Source organism: Stegostoma tigrinum, chromosome 11 (genome assembly GCF_030684315.1).
Source record: "Stegostoma tigrinum isolate sSteTig4 chromosome 11, sSteTig4.hap1, whole genome shotgun sequence".
NCBI lineage: Eukaryota > Metazoa > Chordata > Chondrichthyes > Orectolobiformes > Stegostomatidae > Stegostoma > Stegostoma tigrinum.
The window spans coordinates 49639819-49652676 of record NC_081364.1 but is presented as its reverse complement, the minus strand read 5'-3'; the positions used below and the strand labels follow the sequence as shown (position 1 = coordinate 49652676).

The window sequence follows — 12858 nt, the reverse complement described above, 5'->3', positions numbered from 1 at the left end:
CATACCAGGATTAAATAGTTTCTTTTCATCTATCCAATCAAATTCTTCTATCATATTAAACACCTCCTCTAAACTCAAAGATATTAGAACCATTTATGCAACTTGACTTTTTTTACAGTCTAGTATCACTCTTGGCGACTGTGTGGAGTTTGCACATTCTCCCCATGTTTGCGTGTGTTTCCTCCAGGTTTCCTCCCGTAGTCCAAAGATGTGCAGGCTAGGTGGATTGGCCATGCTAAATTGCCTGCAGTGTTCAGGGATGTGTAGATTAGGTGGGTTACAGGTGGTTGGGGGTTGGGATGCTCTGAGAGTCGGTGTGGACATGTTGGGCCAAGGGGCCTGTTTCCACACTGTAGGGATTCTACAATTCTAAATAATGTGTTGTGAGGACCCCAGGCCAATAAGTCTTTCCTGAAGTTTAGTGCCCAAATACTCCAAATGTGAATCTGTCAAGGCTCTGTACAATGGAAATATATTATCCTCAATTCAGAGTTCCAAACAACTTGAGATAATTACTAACATTTCATTGACTTTTTTGATAACTTGTTTTGGTTGTGCACTAGCTTTTGGTGATCGATACACATAAACATTCAAATTCCTTTGCTCCATTACACCTCCTTCAGCAATAAGAAATTTCTCTGATTTGATCCTATGTGGATAATCTCAAACTCCACAAAATTAATTTTTACCCACCTTCACTAAATTGGACTATTTTTGATTTTCTGTTTATATATACACATTTTATTGTGCTGCCTAAATTTGTGTCATCTTCAAACTTATGTAACCAACTCTTTAGTCCCCTTAAAGTTGTTGATATGTTTGTAAAGAACTGAAGTTACAGCAAAGATCCTTGGAGCAAGCATAGCACTTATAATATTACACAAAACAGATATAAAGCCTTTTTCCCCAGTGTGTCAAGCTTATCAATCCATGTTGTAAGGTTCACTTGGTCTCATTTTTACTCAAAATTGTTTCAAAGAAATCTGATCACATGTCTTTCTAGGTGAGCATTATTTTTATCTGAATCATGTACTTGCAATGCTTACCCATTTCTGATATTCGACTGTCTGGTCTATGTTTATCTGTTTATTTGTACTTCTATGTTGATCAGAGATGCTAAAGTGACAAGCTTCCAGTTCTCTGGCACTACTTTCAAATTAAAAGATTGTGGCCAGAATTTTCTGATTTTTTTTGTGCTGTCTGCTCTCAGCATTCTAGGATGGATGATGCAGGATGCACTGCCTGTTGTACTTCAAATTCTACCAGGTTTTGCACTATCGCTCCTTTCATAGTTATTCATTTTAATTGCTGCACTACTCCTTCTTCTACTCCCCTGTCCATTATTCTCAGAAAGTGTTGTAGTATGCAATGGTGGTATTTTTTTCACAAAACCATTAAAAGTTTAAATGGATATTACATTTTTCACTATTACCAATATCAAAAAGAATATATCCTGTACACAGGACACAGTTTAAGAACCCTATGGCCAGGCAATAGTTCTGGTTAATAACTAGGTAATTATATGTAAATCTTAAATATAATGTAAAATAATACTGATGAGCTAAAGCAATAAAAGATGCAAACTGCTGAATTTTAAATGTAGTATTTTATTTTTGCAGCAAATCAGATTTATAACTGTATAAAGTAGCGACTCTGTTAAAATAGATAGGTAAACTGAATTTCTTTAATGGGTCAGTTGGTTAAATAATTGATCAGCTGAACAGTACAGATCAAGATCAAGAATCCCATTGGGATTACTAACCTGTACTAACTTAATGGTAGAGATGCCACAGTTGAACTCAATGCTCTGAATTAGGGAGAATTTCTTCCTTTTTCTAATAACTGTCTCGTAACCGTTGATAGTAATGAATCAGTGGCTTTTGAGAGAGGATTGGGTCCAATACTCATGATACCCAAAGCAGAAATGACAGTATGTCTCTCACGATCAGAATCCACAATTGACAATAGCATCTAGTACCCAAAAAATTTTTTTTAAAACTGGCTTTCCCACAGGTTGGCCTGTGAATCCTGCTGGAAAGTCTCTGTATGTTGAAGTCAGGTGAGGAGTGGGCTCCACTGTGATGCTTGCTGCAGTTGAACAAGCTGATAAGATAGCAGTGTTGAGACTCTCATATTGTCATCTGTCTGAAATACCAGAAGGCTACTGGAACTGCACACCAGTGTGAAACAGCACCTTTAATGAAAGAAGGGGAACTGAGGAAAGAATCTGGAGAAACACCTACCCATTCTGAGATTAATACTACCCAAAGCATACAATTCAACAGATTACTCCCATCTGTTCCAGTTGTCAGGAAGCTTTTATTCAAGCAAAGAAAAACTTGACAAATGAGTTTTGCATGTCTTGAATTTCACTAATCTATTATCAGAACTAAATATAAAGTGATTGCATACCTTTTACATTGTTTGGTATTGATCATTTCAATCCATTGTGTGTAGAGTAATTTATTATGCTGTTTCCTGAAATATTAGTACTAACTGTTGACTAAATAATATTTTGGTTTTGTAAAAATTTTCTGTCTTTCCCATCATCAGATCCTGGTCTTCTTTGAAAAATGAGCATTTTGTAGTGAGCACATTGTCCAATCAGCTGTAAACCACGATGAATGAATGAGTAAATAGTTATCCCGATTCCCTAGGAATTTTTTTAATGTAAATTGCTACTGTGGGAACTGTGCAGACATTGGCCATGTATTTACAAATGATTTATCCTTTCACACTATATCTAATTAACCTGAAAATGTTTTATTGACATTTTAATGAACCTGAGCAAAGGAACTTCTTTAGCCTCTTGTCACTAGTCAATTCTTGATGAACGTAAGAACAAGGGCAGGAGTAAGCCGTTTGGTCTAACAGCCTGTACTGTTCAACAAAATCATGGCAGATTTTTTTATCTCAAGTCTACTTTTCTCATTGGATTGTTCCCACAAATTCCTCCCATAAACTTTTCCATGAAGTTAAAGGTTTAGTTATATTGCAAAAACAAAGCCAAACCGAATTTAAGTTTGACCATTCAAGATTGCACACATCATTTCCTAAATAATATTTTGAACTGAATCACACAAAAAGGATTAAAAAATGGCATTTAAGCACGCAAGTAAACAGATATATTCACATAAACTAAGCAGAGCATAGAAAGAAAAGTCTGGATGGAAAAGCAACCCTATTAAATGTTCCTTCAGTCATATGATTGGAAGAATAATAAGTTTTGGGGTATGTGATCTTCATGTGATATTTCCCTTTAAATTTTCTGTTCTGTGCTCCTAATGTGTTTAATACCTAGCAGTACAGATGAAAATCTACCCCATTACTTTTGTAAGTAACTACTAAATTCTTTAGAATTGGAACACACAACCGTTTACATTTATATAAATGCAACTACTATCTATAATCTTTTTGATCATTTTTATCATTGCAGAGAAAGAAATGCACATTTCATTTTGTCCCATTTCTTTCAAACCCTGCCACTTGTAGAAGAGCTACCTCTTGCTCATGTACAATATCATGCAGTGCCCCACCAAAGGAATATGCTTTTCAAAGGGGTTTTGTGACTGCAACAAAAGAGACTTCCAACAGATTTGGATAACGATCATGAGTAGAAGCTAAGCTATTTCTGTTTCCCAAATCCAAGGATACTGAGGCTAATTGCAATATTTCAATTGCTGTCTAATATGTGAGGAGCAGACAGTGCAAGTCTGATATCCAAGCAGCAATTTTCTAGTCTGTATGGTCGAACTAGTGACTGCGTAAATTTTTGAGTCTTTGCAGGGATTTAATTTCTAAATCGAACCGTAATTAAATGACCAGTGAATTTTTGTGATAATATGCCTTTAAAAAGCCTGAATTATGTATTTTTCAAAATCAAGTATTGTATACAATAATCTTTGTACCATACATGTACTATTGAATGCAATAATATGTTTTGAAATAAAATTTTCCTTTTGCCTTTTCTATTTATAGGAAGTGCAACGCTGTACAGCTGATATGAACATCACATCAGAACATTCCAACCATCCAGATAACAAGTACAAGAACCGATACATCAACATTGTAGCATGTAAGACTATGCTGGATTCCAAAATATTCATGCTTAAATTAATCTTTCAAAAAATATTATCCAGAAATTTCCTCACATTGGGTGGTTTGAAATACAATATCTATAGAAAGTATAGGGTGTTCAGTTAAGATTCTATGTTAATTAAAAATATTTCTGAAAATGTTTATTGAGTACTAAATCACAACTGTTACAAGATAGGTTAATATTAGTCCTTGGTTAGTGTTTGTTCATTCATTCATGAGAGTTCTGCCCAAAGTCAGGTCTTCTTGACTGATTGTTTGCCAGTGCTTCCTCTTGAACCACTTTCTTGCATTTTTTTATGTCAGTGGTTTGCTGTTGCCTTCCACTCTCAGAACTAGGACAAATAGATAGGTCTCAATTCCACTTCAGCTGGAATGGTCATTAAACCGACACTTTTGGCATCAGTGTAAACCACATACTAGCCAACTGAGCTAACCATCGCCTCTCTTTTTACAGTACTCGTTTATTTGTTGAATATTCATGATAGCTTAAAATGTGGAAAGTAATGTTTGAAATATCTATGAAGATCAATGTGACTTATTCTTGTGGATTAATATTTCTCCTTCTCCAGATGATCACAGCAGAGTTAAATTAAGACCAATACCAGGAAAAGATTCAAAGCATAGTGACTACATCAATGCCAATTATGTTGATGTAAGTCATTCTTTTATATTTTATGTTACATTTCTCTCATTTGTCATGATCATTCAATTCAAAGAATTCCAGTGTTAAAATAGAACCTGAATCAATCATAGATTTGAACATAGAAATGAAACAACATTTGCAAGCTAAGTTCTAGGTTTAAGTCCAGCTAAGGCAAAGACAATTAAACCAATGAGCTGAAATTTCCTAGCCCCTGAACAACTTGAGCAATGGCAAGTCAGTTGGGAAAATACGGTGAGATTGGGAAAATTAGGTTCCCAACATGGAGAAAGAAAATGTTGAATTTTCCACCCAAGGTTTTAACAGCAAGACATGAATCTCAATAGTGAGCAGCAAGAGGTCTTTTGCATGTGTTAACATCTCATTATTATCTATTCTTGCCTCATTTCTATGCTATTTCCTATTCTCCTGTGTGGCCAGGTTTGTCATAGCTCCACTGGCAGCTTGCTTCCCCCGGCCTCTATCTTGGCCAGCAGTCTCTAACATCTCTGGCATACACCGTGGGCAGCAATCATCTGACCCCTCCAGCATCCAGCATTAGTCAGACAACAACCTCACCACATCACTGTAGCATGCCTCTGAATTTTAAAGTAAAGTTCTATTCAATACTGCAATCTGGAGTGCACCAACACCTTTCGTTTTAATGCTGTTGCCAGGCTGCTTTGCATGAAAGCTGCCTCATGGAACTTGTCTCATCCATCAGAGCAGGGTGCACCTCAGGGTCTTTGCTGCTTCCTTAGTGCACGCACACACACTTCTCGCCTACTTGGATGCTCACAGCATTTCTGCTTTGCCTTTTTGCATTTTGTGCCTCATTCAGAACTTACAGGCTCACGGTACCTGTGTCTTGCCATGCCTTTAAGTGCAGATATAATACCAGGTAGTTAGTCATGTTTGCCAGCAGTAATCAGTCTCGGGGATGGACATGTTTACATCATGCAATATCAATGTCACATCTACTGCATATACCAGCAGATTTAATAGCAAACATACTGTATATGCTTCAACCAAAGAGCCATGTCTCAAATCCAAGGGGAGGACTGCTCAGGCAAGTCAAGGGGGACTTCTTAAGTCAGGATGACCCACCACAGTTAGACAAAGGCAGTGTTTAGTCTCAGTCTAGGGCTTAGACATGGCCATTTGGCTGCTTGGGGTGGCTGGGTTACGGGATCGTATCATTGCACTCCAGGGAGTGGGCTTTGGTCATTATTCAGTGGTCCAGTGCAGTCAGTCTGCGCTGAACGGTAAATCAGTCAGTGAATTGCACAGAGACCTGGACACTCATCAGTAAGGCTGTCCTCCAAGTTGGTTGGGGGTCCACCAAATTCAGTCCTCGGGATTGTCAGTGGCCCTGCTGTCTTGAGCAATTTGGAGAAGTCAAATGTGGGGTTTGGAGGGAACCATTAGTGTAATAGACTGAACAGAAACTTAACATGTCATTATAGGAGATGATGGTGCATTAGACAACATGGGCTACTGCAGGATGAGGGGATCATCAATGGCCGTCACCACCCTGGTTGTGAACAGGCCAATATGTCACAGTGGTCGGCATGACCTGAGCTGTAGGCTCAAGGCTCAGAGATAATGTTTGGAAATGAAGACTTGAATGAAAGAGATTGTTTGAGAATGTGTAGAACTAATCTGGTCAACAGAGAGTGAAAGGTTTTGGGGTTACCTAGATTGACAGGATAAGCCCGGAACTCACTTACATGGAATATGCATTCTGACCATGAGGTGTGACCGTGTCATTCACCATCATAAGTTGATCATAGTCATCTCTGCAAAGTAGAGGAAATCGTAGACAACCTTCAAAGTATTACCTGCAGGCTTTAATCATCAAAGTCAATCCACTATCTTATATACTATACAGGAGCTAGAAGCTGATTTCCTACTGAATGTTTTTGACAGCTTCATCTTATACACAGCGCTGCCTTTCTTGGGTGATGGGGGCATTTGAGAGGAACAAGGTTTCAACAATTGTACCAAAGTGACAATCTCCTCATGTGTTTGCCTAAAATGGATTGCACTGCATACATCGGAAGAATGTCAATTCTGTCAATGGTCCACGTACAGGCTTCCCCATGGCTTTCTTTGTCGGAGTCCTTCATGTACTACTGTATGGAGGACTGTGCTACACCATTATCTGTGAATGATGTGAATGCTGATTGCTCAAATTACTAAGCTCCTGTTCAGTTTCTCATCGTCTCCGATCATCGCTGTTGCTGCAATGCTGCAAACGAACAGAGAAGTGGAGGAGGAACAGGTGTATCAAAAAGTCCAGGGCCAGCAGCAATCTCTAGCAGCGGCTGAACAGCCCCCACATGAAGAAGCCACAAGTGAAGTACCCTTCCCGATGCAGCGGAGGTATAGGAGGCAGAGAGTCTATTTTGCTCAATGCCATTTCCTCCAGATGAATGAGACACATTTTCACCATGGTCCTGGGACAACATCTCAGAACGGTGGCATCTTTGAGGCAGGACTTGTGACCTGAAGGCGTCAGTGACTATTTCTATTCCAGTAGCCGCACCAATTTTTTTTCTGTGACTGGCTGCTTCTAAGGATGTACTGGGACATATGTGGGATCTCACAAAGGTCAACCCATAAATGTATCAAGGTTGCTGCCTGACCCACTGTCATCTCTAGCAGTTTTTGTTTTCAGTGCAGATCCCAGCATCTTCAGTAATTTGCTCTTACTAATGTATTGAGGTTGTTGTTGAAGCAATTTGTGAAGGTCATATCACTTCACCTTGTGCCCCATTGACAAAGTCAGTGCTATTACCCAGCACTAGGCTTTGGCAACACAGCTGGCTTCCCCAAGTGGAGGGCACTATAGACTCTGCAGGAGAGTGCCATGTGTGATGACACAGTGGCTTTACGAGGTATATTTTGCCCTGGGATTTTTTTATGAAGACAGATTGAGACAGAGGTACCAAGTAGCGTGCTTCAAGCCAGTAAACAGCTTATGAGGCTTTGGGTTTTTGTTTTAAAGTAGAAACAATAGAAGCAGCCAGAATGAGAGGGTCAAACTCCACAGAACCAGGATTTTTAGTTTAGCTTTCAGTAATCACTGGGTCTTGATGCTGAATGTGGAAGCACCATACCTCTCTCTGTTACAGATAGAAGCTGAGATTTTCTTCCTGCTGCTAGAATTGCATGTGAGACAATCTATTTTACTGTATTGCCTTTGTCATGGGTATGTTTATGGGATGTTACTATATTGGAACAGTTGCTGTTTAGTAATTAAACAAACTATCATTCTGTAAAGTATTCAAAAAGAGTTACATTATTCCAATCTTTTCTTTTGTTTGTATTTTAACTATAGTATATGAATAAATTGTGGTTTGCTTCAAGCCTGGTAGTTTGATAAATCAAATTGCATCTGGAATGCAACACCTGGCACCTGCTTTTAAAATAAGAAAAAGTTGGGGTCTAGGCTGCCTGTTTGACATGTTTTGAGGCGGCTTGATCTTGTCCATAACACACATCATAATGTGGTTGACTTCATCAGTATGGTTCTGTCCCATAAATGTACAAGTTGTCCAAGATCATCACTACCACATCTTAAAAGATTGCACCAGGTACTGTGGAAGTTATGAGATTTCTAATGTGACTGCTCTATTTCAAGGATGGTTGGCCTTATAAAGATGGTTACTGGAAGATAACAGTTACCTTCTACAACCAAAGCTGATGACCATTATGCAATCCCTAACTGATGCCAGACATAATATGTTCTTTCATTCCATGCCCATTCTTCCACTTGGATAATCATGGAGTAGACAGTAGGTTTCCTGAAGATCAAGTTCTGATGGTTGGATCAGTATCAGCAGGGGTCCTTGCAGAACAATCCGAGTTGAGTACTGTACTCCAGGGATTGTATGTTTCTTTGATAATTGTTGTACGCTGTGCTCTATACAACTGGCACAGGCAATGATGGTATGGATGGATGCTGAAGAGCTTGTATAGTGGCTGTAGCCTTCTGAGGAGGAAGATGAAGGCATTAAGCACGAGATGCATCACGTTCAGTATCTCAGAGTTAGCAATGTCAGATTCAACAAGCCAGACAGGACTTGACAGAACCCAGTTCCAATAGATGTAACGTTGGTGCAGTGATCAATCATGAACTGCAAATTCATTGTTGCTGAAAAGATAAGCCACCCCTGAAAGGAATGCAGCTTTTCTTTTCATCTGTATTGATGCTGCAAGACCTGCTGAGTTTCTCCATCTTTTCCTGTTTTTGTTTCAGAATTTTTCTTTACATATCTTGTTTATCAATAAAAGTTAATATATTTAGCTGTTTGAAGGCTTACCAGTAGGTGATGCTCTCACATGAAAAATGACAAGATATTTCACTACACTGAATGTTAGGAGGTAGTGGCACACCCTTAGACAGAATCTGAAGATGGTATGGCACTAAGAACAGGTAGTTTATGTAGCTTTGTTCTTGCAGATTCAGTTCCATTGAGGTTAATCAAACAAGTGATTATGTAAATTAGCAATACAATTACGAGTCAAGATTCTATTTCCAGTGAAGTGTCACCTGTGCCATCTACGTGCCCTCCTGCTACATGAATGTAAAGAGTTTTTATGGCTGGCAGAGATTGGCGAAGCTGGACTTTAAATGGAGTGCCAGTGACAGAATTCCAAGAAGGTTCATGCAGTGTTGAGTACTTCTACCATTGATGAGCACTCAACAAGGGCACAGTACCAAAGAGATGTAATGCATTCATAATGAGGTGAGCAGTGGACATTGTGTGAGATAACTCGCCAGAGTTCACAGAGAGATAACATAAAGTAAAAGTGAATTGGCCTTAGTCTTACCAGACCATCCAACTGCTCTCTCATTAGAGAGACAAATGGTGGTGTTTCAACCTGAGAATCATCAAATCTCAGACAAGGGGAAAAGTTGAGAAGGAGAGTACTTCATAGTAACCTCAGTTATTGCAGGAATTGAACCCTCACTGTTGGTATCACTCTGCATTGCAAACCAGCTCTCCAGCCAAAAGAGCTCAATGACCCCTTTCACAGAGAAAAAAATCCTCCATGAAGCTTCACAATAATGACACTTAGTCAATTTTTGGTAAAATTCAACCTATTATTTATTTTCCTCTTTCTCTCATTCATTCTCTTATCCTTTATTTCATGTAATAGGCCTAAGTAAAACTAGCAAGTACGTCTTCCAACCAGTTTCTAGTGGTTGCACAAACTGCACAAAAATGCTCTCATATTTTCACTAATCTCATAACCTTATTCATGGGAGTCATAATGGCAGCTGCTTTTCTGAAATTAAAAAGAAATGTCAACACCCTTCTGTGAACACCTTTTAATTGGAGTCAAAGGCACATTGAATCAGGAAAAGTTTTGATCTGATTGTTGTCATTGGCTTTAGATTGTTTGAAATTAACGGTGGGTTACAAGTTACATGACCTTACACACAAACATAAGATAAAATTATATAATTTATAAAAACAGAATCCTACAGATAATGAATTTGAAGTTAAAAAAATTCTGGCATTTATTTGGATGTGGACTATGTACATTGGAATCATTTAATCTTCAAATGGTACAGGGAAATAGCGTAACTAGTTAAATGATGGCTCAGAATTTACTGACGGAATAAGAGCGAGTTTAAAACCACCAGCATTTCAAAGCCTTCATACCCTGAAGGAGACTGCCACGAACTTTAGTTTCAGATTTTAATTTTTGGGGTGAACGTCAACATTTTTTAATGTTGTTTCCTTCCATAAACAGGGTTACAACAAGTCAAAAGCCTACATAGCTACACAGGGACCTCTTAAGCCTACATTTGAAGATTTTTGGAGAATGATCTGGGAACAGAACACAGGAATCATTGTTATGATTACAAATTTAGTGGAGAAAGGGCGAGTAAGTAAGCTTTTCAATTTGTAGATTTTCAAACTGTTGAATAAAATAAATGTTGATTTATCATTATTTATTTATCTAATTGTATGAACATTATCAGAACAATTCTAGCTTTGAGGAGGAAAGTGTCAAACCACTTCAGTAATGGATGTTGCAAGATTCTTACCTTTCATAATTGCAGGAGATCTCAAAGAACATAATACATAATGAAGTACTTTTAAAGCGTAGCCACTAGTGCAATGTGGGAAACACTAGCTGACTAGCACATAGTGAATGTCCCACAAACAACACTGTGATAATGTCCCAATAAGTTTTTTGTGATTGAAAAATAAGCTAGGACACCAAGAATCAACATCAAAATAGTGCTGTGGGATCGTTTACATCCAACCGAGAGGAAAAGCAGTCACACAGTGAGATAACTGCACAGAGGCTGTGATCTCATCATGAAGTCATCCTTTACTTAAATGTGCACAGTACACTGGCTTGGCCAGCCAGCTCAGAGTTAGTCCCCTGGACTAAGCATATTCTAAAACCTCTGTTCATACATATATTTTTAAATTAATTTATTTTTCTAATCAACCTGTTCAGAGATGTTATTTCACACCTCTGGAGCAGGTGGTACTTGCACCATTTCACCCCAAGAGGGCCTATTCTTGTTAAGATTTGTCAGCCAAGGCTTCCTGATTGGTCCGGGTTAACAACCCCAATCAGGGAACTCATAGTATATGGGATCCACCAGGCTCCAATCACTACCCACTGCTTTACACTTCATGTGAAGATAGTACTTCTGTTAGTGCTTCACTCCGTCAATACTGCACTGTCACTGTTGATTTGTGTGTTGAAACTCTAGAGTGGGACTTAGACCCACTACGTTCTCACTCAGAGGCCATTGTGCCAACAACTGAGCCAGGGCTGACATAGGTTACATTGTCATTTTGACATTCTGTTGTGGCATTTTCAGAATGGAATTAAATTTCCTTGTTTTGTGTGTTTCAGCGAAAATGTGATCAATACTGGCCAAGTGAGAACAATGAAGAGTATGGTAACATTATTGTCACTTTGAAGAGCACAAAAGTACGGGCATGTTGCACTGTACGCCGCTTCATCATTAGGAACACAAAAGTTAAAAAGGTAGAAATCCAAGGCTTGGCACAATTTGAAAACAAAATGAAGGAAAAGCTAAATTTTATTTACAAAGTGTTTTTCACATTCTTAGCATGTCAACAGTCTCTGTTTGAAACATAAACAGAAATTGCTGGAAAAACTCAGCAGATCTGGCATCACTGTGGAGCAAAAGCAGAATTGCCAAGACCTGCTGAGTTTTTCCAGCAATTACTGTTTTCGTTTCTGATTTTTTTTTGGCTTTTTAATTTAATCTCTGTTTGAAATTTGGTCTCAGTTATAACAAAGGAAAATGCAGTAATGAATTTGTATGTATCAAAATCCCACAAACAGTAATGAGAGAACAATGGTCCCAGGTTTTCCTATGGCTTGACTGTCATTATCGCATCATCGATGGGAGTTACAAATACAGTATCCACATCACTGCAGTCTCTGAAGGAATTGCCCGCAAAATTGAATTTCCTGCTGGGCAATTCCTCTATGACTGGAATCCTCCAAGAGTCTCCATTTAAATCGGAGACTGTGGAGGGTTTGGATGAATTAAGTTAATAATCACTCAAAAAACATGAGATCATTAAATATACAGTTGAATTCCTGAGTAACTATTCAACTGATCCCATACTGACTTTAAACAGCCCCAACTAGAGCACCCCAGACCACTTACACCATCCAGATCCTGATCTGAGAACCATTTCCCCTGCCTCTGGACACAACCCCTCACCATTCCCTTGTTCTGCACATGGCCACCACCCCTGCCTTGCCCCTGGCCTGACCTCCCACCCAACTCTTTCACCATCGAACCTGACTCCTATCCCTCACCATCTGATCTCACCCTGTTCCCTGCCACAGGACACACACACATTTTGCGCTCTCCACCCCCCCCCCCCCCCCCCCCCACCTTCTCCTGCTCTTTACCTGACCTGAATCCTTCCCCAAACACTTTTCCCCGTCACCTCTTATGACTGGACACAGTACCCCTTTCCCCCAAAGTCGGACATGCTCTTCTCTTCTCCGGAGTCCACAGCAAATATTCCCTCCACCCACACACCACCTGGACTGGACCCAACCCCCCTTTTTGACCCACCTTATGCCTCCTT

The 12858-nt window shown here is 39.2% G+C and overlaps 1 protein-coding gene across 2 annotated transcripts in view; it reads left to right on the top strand.

The window, feature by feature from the left end:
* LOC125460192 (receptor-type tyrosine-protein phosphatase gamma-like) overlaps positions 1 to 12858 on the top strand; it is a 693348-nt gene that overhangs the window by 644411 nt on the left and 36079 nt on the right. For both annotated transcript variants that reach the window (XM_059649945.1, XM_048547332.2), the window contains 4 exons: positions 3979 to 4075; positions 4668 to 4750; positions 10508 to 10642; positions 11636 to 11770. In XM_059649945.1, coding sequence (XP_059505928.1) covers positions 3979 to 4075; positions 4668 to 4750; positions 10508 to 10642; positions 11636 to 11770 — 450 coding nt within the window. The remainder of the gene's footprint in view (positions 1 to 3978; positions 4076 to 4667; positions 4751 to 10507; positions 10643 to 11635; positions 11771 to 12858) is intronic.